This window comes from Oncorhynchus tshawytscha, linkage group LG06 (genome assembly GCF_018296145.1).
Source record: "Oncorhynchus tshawytscha isolate Ot180627B linkage group LG06, Otsh_v2.0, whole genome shotgun sequence".
Lineage (NCBI taxonomy): Eukaryota > Metazoa > Chordata > Actinopteri > Salmoniformes > Salmonidae > Oncorhynchus > Oncorhynchus tshawytscha.
In genome coordinates, this window is record NC_056434.1 from 30,721,223 (window position 1) to 30,740,083 (window position 18,861).

At 41.6% G+C, this 18,861-nt stretch overlaps 1 protein-coding gene across 3 annotated transcripts in view; it reads left to right on the forward strand.

The window, feature by feature from the left end:
- Window positions 1–18,861, forward strand: part of LOC112252395 (talin-2) — a 139,678-nt gene that overhangs the window by 57,076 nt on the left and 63,741 nt on the right. For all 3 annotated transcript variants that reach the window (XM_042323163.1, XM_042323165.1, XM_042323164.1), the window contains 5 exons: window positions 6,640–6,813; window positions 7,860–7,957; window positions 8,155–8,284; window positions 8,886–9,044; window positions 16,648–16,790. In XM_042323163.1, the coding sequence (XP_042179097.1) occupies window positions 6,678–6,813; window positions 7,860–7,957; window positions 8,155–8,284; window positions 8,886–9,044; window positions 16,648–16,790 (666 nt within the window). In that variant the 5' untranslated portion in view covers window positions 6,640–6,677. The remainder of the gene's footprint in view (window positions 1–6,639; window positions 6,814–7,859; window positions 7,958–8,154; window positions 8,285–8,885; window positions 9,045–16,647; window positions 16,791–18,861) is intronic.

Consider the following 18,861-nt stretch of genomic DNA (forward strand, 5'->3'; position numbering starts at 1 on the left):
CTGCCTTAGTAAAGTGCTAATGTTTGTGGTAGGTTGTATTGTAGTCATGGGGCTTGAATGTTATTTGCTATTGAGAGTTGGTGTTTATATGATTTGGAAGGAATGATACCTGGATGGAATATATCAGGTCATCTTTAGTGGATATGAATGCAACTCCCAAAGGGTTATTAGCCCCATGTTGTTCAAACCTCATAAGTGTAATGGTATAGACCAGAACATGAAGGATATTCTAAAGTGGGATATCCTCCCTATCCTTGTCATGTTTTTACCAGTTGGCCAACAATATATATTCTGTTGATGTGTACACAATCTCTTTTATATTGCCCCTAAGCATCACTTCACATACGTGTGTGTGTGTGTGTGTGTGTGTGTGTGTGTGTGTGTGTGTGGCAGGCAGGCAGGCAGGCAGGCAGGCAGGCAGGCAGGCAAGCAGGCAGGCCCGGGGCATGTTGCCTGGGGTCACCTCTAGGCACACAGTAGGGGTGGGGGAGGCCTGGAACGCACACACTAGAGGTGACCCCAGGAGACATGCCCCAGGCCTGCAGCAGATTGACCTGTCTTTTAATCAGACAGGGATTGAAAGGGGGGATGAATGTGGAGCACAAGTGGAGGGTATAAAGATGAGAGAAAGGAACCCAAGGAAAGATTGCATTCATCAGCATATGACACCTATCATCCTCCTCTCTCCCACCTTCTCAGAAAAATGCTGATGATGGATTAATTCTCGCCCTACTTCCTCATGCCAGTCACTTACAGATGTAGGATCTTAATTTGATCAGTCTTTTGTTGCTAAGAATTTGCAGATGAGCTTTGTGATTTACATATATTCACTGAAAACCCACACTAACACTGCACTTTTCATGTAGCCTACGTTTGGCCAGCTAGTAGCCCAACCACCGATCAAGCAACATTATGGACTAAACGTTCAAATCCTGTTGCTGCAGGATTATTTTGCTGTGACAATATAGTTCAAATTAAGACCCTACATATGTTTTGTTTAATTAACAATCATAACTAAAGAAGTACATTTACTGAAGAAAATGTGTCTGCTTGCTAACTTTTTAATAGCATTTATGGTTTTGAAATAAGTTACAGTAGTGGAAGTGACTGCAGTAGTAATGGTAGTGACTAGTTATAGTAGAAAAAAATAGCTAAATTGACTGATTGATTGATTGGATAGGATAGCTTGAACATGTGAAGTTGGTTTCAAGAGTTACTTTTGGTGAGTTATGTTATTCTAATATATGCAGATTTATATAGTTATAGTTCATCAAACTTCTACATAATTTGAAGTTTAGGATAGCCTGAGCATGAACGTTGGTTTGGTGTCTCTAGTTTGAATGGATAAAGAGTTACTGTTAGAGTTATTTTATTGTAATTTATGCAAATGTATATAGTTGATACAAGGTTTTAAGAACTTGAAGTTAGGTTAGCCTGAACTTTTAAAAGTTGGTCTTCTTGCTTAATTTGCCAAGGAGCAGGAGCATTTTGAATAGTTACCACTGAATGTCTATGATTCTCATTCAAAACATGTTCATTTATGCACATTTAAAAGGGTTATACTGTAGTTACAAAAGTATAAATGGTATCAAAAAGCCTTTGGCAAGCAATCTAAGTAGGGTCAGACTGAACACCTCAATGTGGTTTTATAGCTTAAATGGTGTAGGAGGAGATGCATGGCAGAATTGATTTTTAACATTTTTTTAGAAATGTCCCAATGTACATGATTCTATGGGCCCTTTATTGCCATTGTAATGCATTGGGAGCTCATTTAAATATTATTTTAGTACAAAAGTATAAATGATATCATAATAATAAGAGTATGTAAGAAGTCAAGAGCTGTGCTTTGCTTTCAGCAAGACTATCCAATGAATTCATGTACAGCTTAGGTTTTTGCATGCTCTTAGACAAGGGAATCAGTTATAGGTCTGAGGTTGTTTTAAATCTTATTAGAGCTTGTTAAAATCTCCTCACCCTGACTAGGCTGGGATAGGGAGCTGGTATGCTAATCCACCTTTGATCATTATAGGGCTTTGCTTCTACTATTTACAGCTAGTGCTGCTGCATGAGAGGGTTGATTCTATTAGTAAAGCCAGACTAATGCATTTTTAGCTTCAACCTGCATGTTTTCCTCTTATTTGCTAATAGAAGACTAGCATTTTTGAGAAATGGCATGATCATTATCTATGTTTTGGTAGCCCATTAAGATTTATGTTAGTCCTTTCTTTGCCATGACCTTGAAATTCACTTAGTACATAAGCTGATGGGGGTGGGTGTTTAAAAAAAAATCTATGTAGCCTAACAAGGGTGTTGCAAGAATACATCATTTTGATTCTGGTGTTGCAAGAGTATAGGTGTGGTATCATTTTTGTTTTCTATTACTGCCTGACCTCATTTGTTTGTAAACCTTCATCTTTTATTAAACCACTTGTAATAATATAGGTCAGGAGGTTATTTAGGTTTCATATGCTTGTGGGATTAATGAATGTGTACAGTTGAAGTCGGAAGTTTACATACACTTTAGCCAAATACATTTAAACTCAGTTTTTCACAATTCCTGACATTTAATCCAAGTGAAAATTCCCTGTTTTAGGTCAGTTAGGATCACCACTTTATTTTAAGAATGTGAAATGGCCCATTCCTCCTGACAGATCTGGTGTAACTGAGTCAGGTTTGTAGGCCTTCTTGCTCGCACAAGCTTTTTCAGTTCTTCCCACTAATTTTCTATGAGATTGAGGTCAGGGCTTTGTGATGGCCACTCGAATACCTTGACTTTGTTGTCCTTAAGCCATTTTTCCACAACTTTGGAAGTATGCTTGGGGTCATTGTCCATTTTGGAAGACCCGTTTGCGACCAAGCTTTAACTTCCTGACTGATGTCTCGAGATGTTGCTTCAATATATCCACATTTCCAGCCACATCCTCTTCCCCTCATGATGCCATCTATTTTGTGTAGTGCACCAGTCCCTCCTGCAGCAAAGAACCCCAACAACATGATGCTGGCACCCCTGTGCTTCACAGTTGGGATGGTGTTTTTTGGCTTGCAAGCCTCCCCCTTTTTCCTCCAAACACAACAATGGTCATTATGGCCAAACAGTTATATTTTTGTTTCATCAGACGAGAGGACATTTCTCCAAAAAGTACGATCTTTGTCCCCATGTGCAGTTGCAAACCGTAGTCTTTTTCATGGCGGTTTTGGAGCTTCTTTGCTGAGCGGCCTTTCAGGTTATGTTGATATAAGACTCATTTTGCTGATACTTTTGTACCTGTTTCCTCCAGCATCTTCACAAGGTCCTTTGCTGTTCTGGGATTGATTTGCACTTTTTGCACCAAAGTACGTTCATCTCTAGGAGACTGAATGCATCTCCTTGCTAAGCGGTATGACGGCTGCGTGGTCCCATGGTGTTTATACTTGCTTACTATTGTTTGTACAGATGAACGTGGTACCTTCAGGAGTTTGAAAATAGCTCCCAAGGATGAACCAGACTTGCAGGTCTACAATTTTTGGGCTGATTTATTTTGTTTTTCCCATGATGTCAAGCAAAGAGGCACTTAGTTTGAAGTTAGGCCTTGAAATTCATCCACAGGTACACCTCCAATTGTCTCAAATTATGTTAGTTAGCCTATCAGAAGCTTCTAAAGCCATGACATTTTCTGGAATTTTCCAAGCTGTTTAAAAGGCACAGTCAATTTAGTGTATGTAAACTTCTGACCCACTGGAATTGTGATACAATGAATTATAAGTGAAATAATCTGTCTGTAAACAATTGTTGGAAAAATTACTTGTCATGCACAAAGTAGATGTCCTAACCGACTTGCCAAAACTATAGTTTGTTAACAAGAAATGGTTGGAGTGGTTTTAATGACGCCAACCTAAGTGTATGTTAACTTCGAACTTCAACTGTATGTAGATACATTCTTACTTAGTATTTGAATGTTCACCAGCTTCTTTTTATTAGTGTGTTTATAATCACTGCACATTGTGTTGTCCGCATTATGCACCCAGTCTATTATGGTTTGAACACATTTAGAGGGTTCATCACTACTGTATGTTTTACTGTTGACTTGTCTTTTGACTTTAAAGATGCTATATTAGGCCATCAAGCAGCTGTAAGATTTTACCAAACACAGCTGGAAGTCATAGCCACAGCTAGCTTCCCATGTACCTCTGGAATTCTGGAGAACTAATTCCAGATTGTGTTGTAGCCTACACTGTCTGACTTTCATTTTGATGGGGCATGAGAAAATATTTTAAATGGTTTACTTGTGCCTATTCTGTTTAACCCCCCCAAAAAAAAAAAATCCATTGTGGCAATGGAGGTTTGTTGGTGATGACCCAATTCCACAAAACGTAGTGATCAGCGATCACATTGTCTCCAATGACGTGATCATGTCCAACATGTCCATCCAGCTCACTGTTGACTGTCTGATTCTGTGACTGGTGCTGTACTAATCCAGGCTGAGTAGGAGACAGTGGCTGGCTGTCGTCGGGGGCTCTGCTCTCTGCTATTGTTATTACAACAAATCATTAGACATGAATCCCCTCCAGATGGCTTCTGACTTCAGCTCTTATTTAATTGTCCATGTTTACACTGCCCTCCAAGCTGCTCTTCTCTAATGTTTTGAGTAGTAAACAAACCTACCAGTAACTTAATACTGGAAGCCCTCTGGATAGATGAGAGAAAGCCCTGGTAATGGTATATGAGAGGACAGGGGTCTGGAAATAAATACTATTTTAAGTCCACTTTGAAGCATAATGTTTCGGTGGACACAGTAGAAACCAATTCGTTCTGTGTGTTGATATATCTGTGGTTGCGATCTGCTTGCTCCATGTTGTGTTGTCTCTGCACTGTGATGGGTCTGTGTCGGCCTGAAAGCTGAGCTAATGAGAAGCCTGCTGCTGCTGTTGAGTGTTTGCCAGAAGAGAGAGAGGAGAGGAACTCTGTGAGAAATGGGTTCTCACGCTGCTACTGCTACTGTTAGCTCCGCTCCAGAGTAGTGATTACCCCCTTGGGTTTCATAATGTGGATGCTCCCTCTTGCGCGCTCTCTCTGGAGTGACTGCTGGCCTTCACTTGAGAATGTCATTGATTTGGAATCAAATATATCCTTACTGCCGAGAACAGGAATGTTCTAATTTTTCATTCATCGCATTTGAAGCCGACATGGCGGAGCTTTGAGCTATTATTGATGGATATAAAGCGAAACCCTGATGGAAAGGAGCGGGTGTTCTATCCTTTACGCAACAGCTGAGTTCCATTGAATGATTCTGGTTGTCTTCAGCTCCTCCTCCTACATTGTTTCTATTCAAAGGTTGCAACGGAATATACTGTGCAGTTCCTGCTTTCAAAATACATATTTACACTTTGATTATCACCACACAGTAAAGGCCATGTTACACCCTACTGCCCTTATAATGTTCCCCGAATCAGGGCTGTGTGTAGCATAACCCATCCTCTATGTGTGTGCACATGCCTGTGTATGTGTTGCCTGAGCTAGCTGGTCCTCATGTGGCCTTTCTAACAGAGACTAACCACATAGCTGAGCCACAAAGGCGCAGCACGACTCCTGTGGCAGGTTGTATGGAGCAGGCCCCATGCAGAGCCATTACCTCTGGCTCTTTGTGCTAAGGGACTATCTGGAGAGAAGAGGCTCTGTGTGGGCTGCAGGAGAAGGGTAGAGTCACTACTATGAAACACTGCTAGTCAGAAGGGACCTCATTCATAACCACATCATTAGAAACTTTTTCTCTGAAATTGCTCACAGAATGATTGTATGGGAAAACATTTTGTCATGGCTATTTTTCTCTAAATGGAGTCAATTTGATGATTTCACAAGAACAGCTTAAATATGACCTTTGTCCCCAAGAAGGACATAGTGAATGTCAACTCATATTATCCATAATACAGTATTCCCCTGTACAGTATATCTAAGATATATGCACTCCCTCTACCATAAAGGGGAAAATTGAAGGTTGTCTGAAAATGGTCTTGTCATCCAGATTTGACAGTGCACTGAGTAGAGGAAAAAATTGCTGAACTAAATTCTGAAAAAAAGAGGCTTAACTGTTGGAGAGATCCATTGTAAATGGTTTTCCCTCCCAGCTAAGAGAAAGAAAAACATAAAATGGTATCATTAGAGTTAACTTTTGTCTGTGTGTTTTCTCTTTAGTAGGAATAGGAACTGCAGTGTACTGGAATTGGTTTGCCTTTTAACAGATGACATAACACCCACTGGTTTGACTCTGGTGTCTGCTTGTAAGGGGTTGTACTTGTAAACACAGATAATGATGCTGCTCCTGAATGTAATTTCCTCTGTAGCATCTTCTGACCTATTATTGTAGGTGACTACAGAGACGTTTGCTTTCTGCTGAAAGGTGAACCTGCTCACCGTGGCTCGGCTCAGCATATGCTAAACACTGCCAGTAAACAATTCTACTTACTTCTTAACCTTGTAAGAAATCAGGAGAGATGGAAAGTAGCTGATGCGTTAGACTCATTCAAAGCAGCGCTTCTACAATATACCTGAGGACAATTATGACCATATCCTGTGTATGCTGTTCTGGTGTACATGTCCAGTGTCATGTTATTCACATTTCCCTGAGCCACAGATATCTAAACACATATTTTTGTGTTTTTCAGGTGTGTAGGTTGGTGACACCAATACACCACCAGTGAAAATGGTGGCCCTGTCACTCAAGATATGTGTCCGTCAGTGCAATGTGGTGAAGACCATGCAGTTTGAGCCCTCCACTCCTGTGTATGATGCCTGCAGGATCATCAGGGAGAGGGTTCCGGAAGCCCAGACTGGCCAAGGTGAGAGGTACCTCAAAATGGGGCGAACTACTGGTAATGGGGCCTCTTTGAATGTCAGAAATCTTCACTTGCTTATGCATAAGTTGCTCAGTTGCACTAAGAGAAAATGTAAATGCAAAAACTACATAATTACTTGTGTAAGTCACTCTGTACTGAATACTGTAGTCATGTCTGCTAAAAAATATGAATGTAAAAAAAGGCATAAGTTTCTGATCTCCAATTCTGTTTGAGTGCATGGAAAGGATACAAATGGTTGAAAACTGTTTAAACAGGAGATACAAACCCATGTCACCCACAGCATGGCTTTCTGACTACAGAAAGACAAGAGACTGTTTCAAAGCCTTACAGTCTATGCTCTCTCTGAGGAGACTGGTTCAGTCTGGGTCTGTGGGTGGTGTTCCTCTCTTGCGGAGGTGTTAGTTAGACAGCCTGGATAAGCTCTCTGTGGTGTGTTAGGCAGGCTGGATAGGATCTCTGGTGTTAGCCAAGCAGGCTGGATAAGCTCTCTGTGGTGTTAGTTATGCAGGCTGGATAGGATCTCTGGTGTTAGCCAAGCAGGCTGGATAAGCTCTCTGTGGTGTTAGTTAGGCAGGCTGGATAAGCTCTCTGTGGTGTTAGTTAGGCAGGCTGGATAAGCTCTCTGTGGTGTTAGCTAGGCAGGCTGGATAAGCTCTCTGTGGTGTTAGTTAGGCAGGCTGGAGATGCTCTTTAAGCTGTGAGCTCTCATTAGGCTTTAGAAGAGATTTATATCAGCTAGAGAGTCTGATGGGCAGCATGATTACCCTTCTTTCCCAACTGAATGTCATTATATGGATAATTCATATGAATGTCAATGAGATCAGAAGAAGAGACATCCTCTACATCATAAAACAGTAACTACAAGAAATGCAGTCAAAACATTGTTTTGTCAAAATAGACAGCATCTTTCATTTGGACAGCCAGCTATATGTGTACTCTTAGTTGACTCCTACTATTTAAACAGTCAATCAAGCAACTGTTCCCATTACTACTCTAATATACGTAAGTTCTCTGTGTCTCTGTTTCAGCCTCTGATTACGGCCTGTTTCTCTCTGATGATGATCCCAGAAAAGGAATCTGGTTGGAGTCTGGGAGGACTCTGGATTACTACATGCTCCGGAACGGGGTAAAGCCCAATCATAGAGCCCAATCAGACCCCTGGATCACACCTCATTCAGTTCTATTTAAATCTGAAGAGGTGTTGAGAAGTCTGTGGTAGATCTGACTTAGATGTTCTACTTACATACAGATGTTTAGGTGTTCTCTTCTTGGTTTATGTTACATTCCATCAAAGGTTGATTCACCTCTCCCCTTGTTTCCCAGGATGTCTTGGAGTACAAGAAGAAACAGAGGCCCCAGAAGATCAAGATGCTTGACGGGGCAGTTAAAACTATCATGGTGGATGACTCTAAAACTGTAGGAGAGCTGCTTGTTACAATATGCAGTAGAATAGGTGGGTAAACTCTCTCCAACTGCAATGTAAACCCAGTCAACCAATCCACTAGCCTTAAATTATTAAACCTGGTCCTATTTTTAGCTCACTACAGTATGGATGCACGCCCCCTAGCTTTCAGAACATAAGAATTAGCTATGATACTGAAATAGTCCAGGTTTTATATAGATATGTCTGATGGTGTAAAACATATTTTCCTCCTCTGTTAAAATTATGGGTGGTAATTGTGTAGCCATAAACTGTGCTGTCCTCTCCTCTCATGGAGGTGTTTCTTTCCAAAGCCATATATTTCAGTTATGCTGGGCTGCCTGTGTCCAAACTCAATTGGGTGAGGAGAAGAGAGATGTCTGGTAGATCTCTTTATTGGCTGGTGTTTGTTTAGAGACAGCTTTCTGCTTGGCTTCTCCTCTTCTGAGTTCCCACTTTAGTGTTCTGGCTGCTCTCCAGTTTCCCCCACTGTTTTTTCTGGGCAGAGGGAGGTAGAGAGGGAGGACGTAGCAGTGGCAGGGGATGGTTTCTCTAATATGGCACAGCTCAACGTGCTGGCTCTGTGTTCTAAACAGCTCCCTCTCTGAGTTTCCTGGCTGTGTCTCCTCTTCAGGAATCACCAACTACGAGGAGTACTCCCTGCTCCAGGAGGGGTTGGAGGAGAAGAAGGAGGACGGTCATGGGACAGGCACCCTGAAGAAGGACAGGACTCTGCTCCGAGACGAGAGGAAGATGGAAAAGCTCAAAGCCAAGCTCCACACAGACGATGACTGTGAGTTTGAAGAGCACGTCCATAAGAGCACAAAATGTGTTGTTAATTGTCCAATATTACATGCTCCCTGTCAACGCCCCTACCAATGTCTCATTAATAAGTACATGTAAGTCCAGTATCATCTCATTTTAACATGTGCTTTATCTCTAAATTCAAAGTCATAGTACTGTATTAATGTTTAATTATTCTACCACAATGTGACAGAAACAGGAACGTCACCAGGACCCGGCTTTCAGGGCTTTAGCCCCGACTGATTTTGGGTCAGCCCCGAATCTTTTGTACTGCTGTGATGGTGTAAAAAATGTTTTATGGTCAACTGAATGAGCTGCTTAGTTCAAGCTGTGATTACATGAAACTCCTGAAGTCATCTTACTGTAATACAGTGGCTTGTGAAAGTATTCACACTCCTTGGCATTTTTCCTATTTTATTGCCTTACAACCTGGAATTAAAATACATTTTTGGGGGGTTTGTATCATTGGATTTACACAACATGCCTACCACTTTGAAGATGCAAAACAAACAAGAAAAAACAGAGAACTTGAGCATGCGTAACTATTCACCTCCCCAAAGTCAATACTTTGTAGAGCCACCTTTTGCAGCAATTACAGCTGCAAGTCTCTTGGGGTATGTCTCTATAAGCTTGGTACATCTAGCAACTGGGCTTTTTGCCCATTCTTTAAGGCAAAACTTCTCCAGCTCCTTCAAGTTGGATGGGTTCTGCTGGTGTACAGCAATCTTTAAGTCATACCACAGATTCTCAATTGGATAGAGTTCTTGGCTTTGACTAGGTCATTCCAAGACATTTAAATGTTTCCCCTTAAACCACTCAAGTGTTGCTTTAACAGTATGCTTAGGGTCGTTGTCCTGCTGGAAGGTGAACCTCTGTCCCAGTCTCAAATCTCTGGAAGATTGAAACCGGTTTCCCACATGAATTTCCCTGTATTTAGCACCATCCATCATTCCTTCAATTCTGACCAGTTTCCCAGTCCCTGCCGATGTAAAACATCCCCACAGCATGATGCAACCAACACCATGCTTCACTGTGGGGATGGTGTTCTCGTGGTGATGAGAGGTTTGCGCCAGACAGAGTTTACCTTGATGGCCAAAAAGCTCAATTTTAGTCTCATTTGACCAGAGTACGTTCTTCCAAATGTTTGGGGAGTCTCCCACATGCCCTTTGAGGAACACCAAACTTGTTTTCTTATTTTCTTCTTTAAGCAATGGCTTTTATCAGTCCACTCTTCCGTAAAGCCCAGCTCTGTGGAGTGTACGGCTTAAAGTGGTCCTATGGACATACTCCAATGTCCACTGTGGAGCTTTGCAGCTCCTTCAGGGTTATCTTTGGTCTCTTTGTTTCCTCTCTGATTAATGCCCTCCTTGCCTGGTCTGTGAGTTTTTTGGTGGGCGGCCCTCTCTTGGCAGGTGTGTTGTGGTGCCATATTCTTTACATTTGTTTTATAATGGATTTAATGGTGCTCCGTGGGATGTTCAATGTTTCAGATATTTTTTTATAACCCAACCCTGATCTGTATTTTTCCACAACTTTGTCCCTGGCCTGTTTGGAGAGCTCCTTGGTCTTCATTGTGCAGCTTGCTTGGTGGTGCCCCTTAGTGGGGTTGCACACTCTGGGGCCTTTCAGAACAGGTATATACTGAGATCATGTGACAGATCATGTGACACTTAGATTGCACACAGGTGGACTTTATTTAACTAATTATGTGACATCTGGTTGCACCAGATCTTATTTAGGGGCTTCCTAGCAAAGGGGGTGAATACATATGCACACACCACTTTTCCGTTTTTTATTTTTTAGAATTATTTGAAACAAGTGTTGTTTTTTATTTCACTTCACCAATTTGGACTATTTTGTGTATGTCCATTACATGAAATCCAAATAAAATCCATTTAAATTACAGGTTGTAATGCAACACAATAGGAAAAATAAGGAGGATGAATAGTTTTGCAAGGCAGTGTAATCTGGGGTGTATAGTGTCCTCAGCGGAGTGACACGCCGCCACTTCTCAGAATGGTGCAATGTCTCGCAAGATCACTTAATGATGAATTAGTATTCTACATAACAAACCAAATATAATAGCATACAGTGGGGCAAAAAAGTATTTAGTCAGCCACCAATTGTGCAAGTTCTCCCACTTAAAAAGATGAGAGAGGCCTGTAATTTGCATCATAGGTACACTTCAACTATGACAGACAAAATGAGGGGGAAAAATCCAGAAAATCACATTGTAGGACTTTTAATGAATTTATTTGCAAATTATGGTGGAAAATAAGTATTTGGTCAATAACAAAAGTTTATCTCAATAATTTGTTATATACCCTTTGTTGGCAATGACAGAGGTCAAACGTTTTCTGTAAGTCTTCACAAGGTTTTCACACACTGTTGCTGGTATTTTGGCCCATTCCTCCATGCAGATCTCCTCTAGAGCAGTGATGTTATGGGGCTGTTGCTGGGCAACACGGACTTTCAACTCTCTCCAAAGATTTTCTATGGGGTTGAGATCTGGAGACTGGCTAGGCCACTCCAGGACCTTGAAATGCTTCTTACGAAGCCACTCCTTCATTGCCCGGGCGGTGTGTTTGGGATCATTGTCATGCTGAAAGATCCAGCCACTTTTAATCTTCAATGCCCTTGCTGATGGAAGGAGGTTTTCACTCAAAATCTCACGATACATGGCCCCATTCATTCTTTCCTTTACACGGATCAGTCATCCTGGTCCCTTTGCAGAAAAACAGCCCCAAAGCATGATATTTCCACCCCCATGCTTCACAGTAGGTATGGTGCTCTTTGGATGCAACTCAGCATTCTTTGTCCTCTAAACACGGCGAGTTGAGTTTTTACCAAAAAGTTATATTTTGGTTTCATCTGACCATATGACATTCTCACAATCTTCTTCTGGATCATCCAAATGCTTTCTAGCAAACTTCAGACGGGCATGGACATGTACTGGCTTAAGCAGGGGGACACGTCTGGCACTGAAGGATTTGAGTCCCTGGCGGTGGAGTTTGTTACTGATGGTAGGCTTTGTTACTTTGGTCCCAGCTCTCTGCAGGTCATTCACTAGGTCCCCCCGTGTGGTTCTGGGATTTTTGCTCACCGTTCTTGTGATAATTTTGACCCCACGGGGTGAGATCTTGCATGGAGCCCTAGATCGAGGGAGATTATCAGTGGTCTTGTATGTCTTCCATTTCCTAATAATTGCTCCCACAGTTGATTTCTTCAAACCAAGCTGCTTACCTATTGCAGATTCAGTCTTCCCAGCCTGGTGCAGGTCTAAAATTTTATTTCTGGTGTCCTTTGACAGCTCTTTGGTCTTGGCCATAGTGGAGTTTGGAGTGTGACTGTTTGAGGTTGTGGACAGGTGTCTTTTATACTGATAACAAGTTAAAACAGGTGCCATTAATACAGGTAACGTGTGGAGGACAGAGGAGCCTCTTAAAGAAGAAGTTACAGGTCTGTGAGAGCCAGAAATGTTGCTTGTTTGTAGGTGACCAAATACTTATTTTCCACCATAATTTGCTAATAAATTCATTAACAATCTTACAATGTGATTTTCTGGATTTTTTTTTCTCATTTTGTCTGTCATAGTTGAAGTGTACCTATGATGAAAATTACAGGCCTCTCTCATTTTTTTAAGTGGGAGAACTTGCACAATTGGTGGCTGACTAAATACTTTTTTGCCCCACTGTAGATAGTTAAGATACTGTTCGACCAAAAACACCACATCGTTTTTCATGAGAGTAGGATGATTGTGCTTGATTTTGATTTTTTTTTTTATCTCATGAGGACAGAACTCAACAGCACACATCATATGCTTTGATTGAAACAAAATACAGGTGGCTGTGTTTAACACCATCTGTTCTAAAATGAAATTAAACATTAGTTAGGCTACTTAGCCTACATCATTCAAGAAGGTCGAAATGCATTTTCCCATGAAATTGATTTGGATCAAATGGTTGGCATGCATGCAGCATGGACTTTTCACCTGTAAAACATGAAGAATTATCATTCACAATTGTCAGTGATTGCCTAATGTATAATTAGGAAGGCCTAATTTGATGTTTTAGGATATTTAAAAAATATTGCTTTTCTTATTGAGCCACTTCTGTGTAGGCACTTCTTAGCTGTGTGCCTAGGGTCATTATCCTGTTGGAAGGTGATCCTTCACTCCAGTCTGAGGTCCTGCGCACTCTGGAGCAGGTTTGCATTAAGGATCTCTCTTACTTTGCTCCGTTCATCTTTCCCTCAATCCTGACTAGTCTCCCAGTCCCTGCAGCTGAAAAATATGCCCACAGCATGATGCTGCCAGCATCATGCTTCACCATAGGAATGGTGCCTGGTTTTCTCCGGACGTGACGCTTGGTATTCGGGCCAAAGAGTTCAATCTTGGTTTCATCAGACCCAAAAATCTTTTTTCTCATGGTCTGACAGTCCTTTAGGTGTCTTTTGGCAAACTCCAAGTGGGCTGTCAGGTGACTTTTACTGAACAGTGGCTTCCGTCGGGCCACTCTACCATAAATGCCTGGTTGGTGGAGTGCTGCAGATATGGTTTCCAAATCATGTCCAATCAATTGAATTTACCACTGGTGGCTCCAATCAAATTGAAGAAACATCTCAAGGATGATCAATTGAAACAGGATGCACCTGAGCTCAATTTTGCGTCTCATAGCAAAGGGTCTGATTATTTATGTCAGTAAGGTATTTCTACAAACCGGTTTTCACTGTCATTATGGGGTATTATGTGTAGATTGATGAGAAAAGTAAATGTAATCAATTTTAGAATAAGGCTGTAACGTAACAGAATGTGTGAAAAGGGAAGGGGTCTGAATACTTTCCGAATGCACTGTAGCTGTAACCACTGTTGGATTCTTTGACTTACTGTATTTGTTAATTTGTAATTGCAGGCTAGGCTACTTGCTGATACATTATTTTAAATATTATTGTAACAGTAGGCCTACCTACACAATAACCTCATATGGGGTTGCTGACCACAATCCATTGAATTATTAATAAGAAGTGTTGATTATTTGGCCTTGGGGAGAGCACAGCGCATGGAAGAAAACCTAGCACCACAGGAAAGGGTGCCGGAAGTGTTGCAGATAAATGTAAATACATTTACCAAATTATATAATTACTCCTATCTCTACAGAAATAAATGAAATCATTGAAAATACTACACCAGAGAGCATCATTTAGCCAGAGAGGATCAATAGCTTTAAAAAAAAAAACTGTATATTGTGTTTTGTCACTTAAGCGCATACTGTATGCCTACAGTCGGGAATCCTGCCATTGGGCAGCCCGCGCCGCAAATATATTAAACAGCTGTTGCCAGCAATGTCAAGTTATGGCTGTCAATGTGGATGTCAATGAACAGCAGGCAGCAGCTAATAGGTCTTTTGCAATATTTCCAAATGCAATTGCAGAAGACATATAAGTGAGTGCCGCTGGAAAGTTGCTGGACTATAATTTCCTCCTCATATTGTAGGTTTAAGATCAGTGAATCCACTCTTTTCATTGGCTGTTGGTTACATTTAAGACATTGGTCGTTAATTTTATTGATCTCAGTATGTCAATATCAGAGTAGCTTGTCATTTTATGTGGTGTATATATATTTTTTTATTGTATTGTCAGTCATGTAAAATTAACGTTGGATTGCAGGAAATTATTTGAGAAAATACCACTTTTTTTTTCTCGGACCATTAAACCCCTCAGCCCCTGGTCTTCAGGACTGAACCCTGAATACGGCCCTGGACAGAGATTGTATTTTGAAAAGTTTGAATTCATAAATCATCTTCAAAATGTCTCCTTATTCTCAGCAGAACAGTATGCAAATTACTGCCCTCGTGTTTAGTCGAACTTCACTTGGTGATTAGTTTTTGAGACATAAAAAGTTAATTTTTGCCCTGTAATTTAAATCTGCTTGTCTAGACCCATCTGCTTTATTTGACTGTCAGCATGCCTAATCCCAGAAGCAGAAGTGTATGTTTCTCTGTATACATACTGTACAATATCAGTCAAAAGTTTGGACACACCTACTCATTCAAGGGCTTTTCTTTATTGCTACTATTTACTACATTAATAGAATAATAGTGAAGACATCTAAACGATGAAATAACACATGGAATCATGTAGTAACCAAAAAAATGTTAAACAAATCTAAATATGTGTTATATTTGAGATTTTCCAAGTAGCCACCCTTTGTCTTGATGACAGCTTTGCACACTTTTGGCATTCTCTCAACCAGCTTCATGAGGCTGTCACCTGGAATTCATTTCAATTAACAGGAGTGCCTTGTTAAAAGTTCATTTGTGGAATTTATTTCCTTCTTAATGCATTTGAGCCAATCAGTTGTGTTGTGACAAGGTAGAGGTGGTATACAGAAGATAGGCCTATTTGGTAAAAGACCAAGTTCATATTATGGCAAGAACAGCTCAAATTAAGTGAAGAGAAATGACAGTCCATCATTACTTTAAGACATGAAGGTCAGTCAATACGTCACATTTCAAGAACTTTAACATTGCTTCAAGTGCAGTCACAAAAATCCATCAGGTGCTATGATGAAGCTGACTCTCATGAGGACCGCCACAGGAAAGAAGACCCAGTGTCATTAGTTACCAGCCTCAGAAATTGCAGCGCAAGTAAATGCTTCACAGTGTTCAAGTAACAGAAACATCTCACCATCAACTGTTCAGAGGAGACTGTGAATCAGGCCTTCATGGTCGAATAGCTGCAAAGAAACTACTACTGAAAGACACCAATAAGAAGAAGAGACTTGTTTGGGTCAAGAAACACGAGTAAGGGACATTAGACCGGTGGACATCGGTACTTTGGTCTGATGAGTCCAAATTTGAGATTTTTGGTTCCAACCACCGTGTCTTTATGAGAAGCAGAGTAGGTGAACGGATGATCTCTGCATGTGTGGTTCCCACCGTGAACCATGGAGGAGGAGTGATGGTATCGGGGTGCTTTGCTGGTGACACTGTCTGTGATTTATTTAGAATTCAAGGCACACTTAACCAGCATGGCTACCACAGCATTCTGCAGCAATATGCCATCCCATCTGGTTTGCGCTTAGTGGGACTATCATTTGTTTTTCAACAGGACAATGACCCAACACACCTCTAGGCGGTGTAAGGGCTTTTTGATCAAAAAGGAGAGTGATGGAGTGCTGCATCAGTTGACTTGGCCTCCACAATCACCTGACCTCAACCCAATTGAGATGGTTTGGGATGAGTTGGACCACAGGGTGAAGGAAAAGCAGACAATAAGTACTCGGCATATGTGGGAACTCCTTAGACTGTTGGAAAAGCATTCCAGGTGAAGCTGGTTGAGAGAATGCCAGAGTGTGCTAAGCTGTCATCAAGGCAAAGGGTGGCTACTTTGAAGAATCTCAAATATATTTTGATTTGTTTAACACTTTTGTGGTTACTACATGATTCCATATGTGTTATTTAACAGTTTTGATGTCTTCACCATTATTCTACAATGTAGAAAATAGTAGCAATAAAGAAAAACCCTTGAATGAGTAGGTGTGTCCAACCATTTCACTGGTACTGTACGTGAATGTGTTTTTTTTCTGTTGTCAGTGAACTGGCTGGACCACAGCCGGACGTTCAGAGAGCAGGGGGTGGAGGAGAGTGAGATGCTGCTGCTCAGACGCAAGTTCTTCTACTCCGACCAGAATGTGGACTCACGAGACCCTGTCCAGCTCAACCTTCTCTATGTACAGGTCAGACCCCCCTCTCTCTTTCTCTCTCTCTATGCTCATTGCTGCCCGGCATACAGTAATACAGCTGTAATAAACCAGCCTCCTCAATTCCGCTCTACTCTTCCCTCCCCTGACTCTTCCTGTAGCCCTACGGTCAATAAAACAGACATCAGCACAAACAAAGCTGAATCTGCTGCCCAAGGCTATGGGGCTGTAGCTCCTATGCAGCATTCTGTCCTACATCCATGCTGGTACTGTTGCATCACAAGCTCGCTGGCTTATGCAGCTTTGATGGTACTGCAGTTCTCAGAGGATGAGCTGGGCCTGGCTTACAGGGGTATGTGTATGTGGATCACAGACAGGCTATCTTATGTTGCTGTGCTGTGGGGATTGGGTCAACCTTGCAAGGCTGGTTGTACACTACAGGGTTGTTCTACACCAGAGTGTGGATGGAGTTGGAGTAAGAGGGCTGCTGACACAGGGAGTACCCTGGGGGGGTACTACACCAGGCATGCTTTGCTCACTGCACACCTCACTACATCCACATTAGCTTCCCCTACCTTGAGGTTGAGAGGAGGGCTCCCCGCTGACACCTGGACTCACAGAGGAGCATTCTATGCACAGTACTGTACACATATACAGTTAAAGTCAGAAGTTTACATACACCTTGGCCAAATACATTTAAACTCAGTTTTTCACCATTCCTGACATTTAATCCTAGTGAAAATTCCCTGTGTTAAGACAGTTAGGATCACCCCTTTATTTTAAGAATATGAAATGTCAGAATGATAGTAGAGAGAATTATTTATTTCAGCTTTTATTTCTTTCATCACATTTCCAGTGGATCAGAAGTTTACATACACTCACTTAGTATTTGGTAGCATTGCCTTGAAATGTTTTAACTTGGGTCAAATGTTTCGGGTAGCCTTCCACAAGCTTCCCACAATAAGTTGGGTGCATTTTGGCCCATTCCTCCTGACAGAGCTGGTGTTACTGAGTCAGGTTTGTAGACCTCCTTTCTGGCACACACTTTTTCAGTTCTGCCCACAAATTGTCTATAGGATTGAGGTCAGGGCTTTGTGATGGCCACTCCAATACCTTGACTTTGTTGTCCTTAAGCCATTTTGCCACAACTTTGGAAGTATGCTTGGGGTCATTGTCCATTTGGAAGACCCATTTGCGACCAAGCTTTAACTTCCTGACTGATGTCTCGAGATGTTGCTTCAATATATCCACATAATTTTCCTGCCTCATAATGCCATCTATTTTGTGAAGTGCACCAGTCCCTCCTGCAGCAAAGCACCCCACAACATGATGCTGCCACCCCCGTGCTTCACGGTTAGGATGGTGTTCTTCGGCTTGCAAGCCTCCCCCTTTTTCCTCCAAACATAACGATGGTCATTATGGCAACAGTTCTATTATTGTTTCATCAGACCAGAGGACATTTCTCCAAAAAAGTATGATCTTTGTCCCCATGTGCAGTTGCAAACCGTAGTCTGTCTTTTTTATGGCGGTGTATATATACCACCATAAATACACATGCACGCGTGCGCACACACACACACACACTCACTCAGACACCTACATAAATACTGTACTGTACATCCATTGTGAACTCCCTCCTTGTCTTACATGCTGCATCCGAGCTACAGTCCATAAATACATCTATAGTTAACACTATCCATTCTCCCTATCCTCCTCTTCACTCTTTTATCTCTTTCTCTCTTGCCCTGACTCCTTCCCTCTCTCTGTTTTTTTTCCTCACGCCCTCTCAATCCCATAAAAATTATGACACATCCACACCCGCTTACTCTGGCATACATTGCAGTGTTCCATCATGCATTCCCTTCTCTCACAAACACAAGCCTGTATTCTTTCTCACAAAAACACATTTCCTTCCTCTAGCTATTCGTCCTTTTGCTCCTCTTGCTGCCTTCCCCCCTCCCTTTCTTGTTTTCACTCAGTCACACACACAGAACCACGCAGACACACATACATACACACACACTCACACATGCTGATCAGAGTCCCCCCACATGGCGTTGCCTCAGACTCCAGTGACTCTAATTTGTCACAATATTAAAAAGGCCTG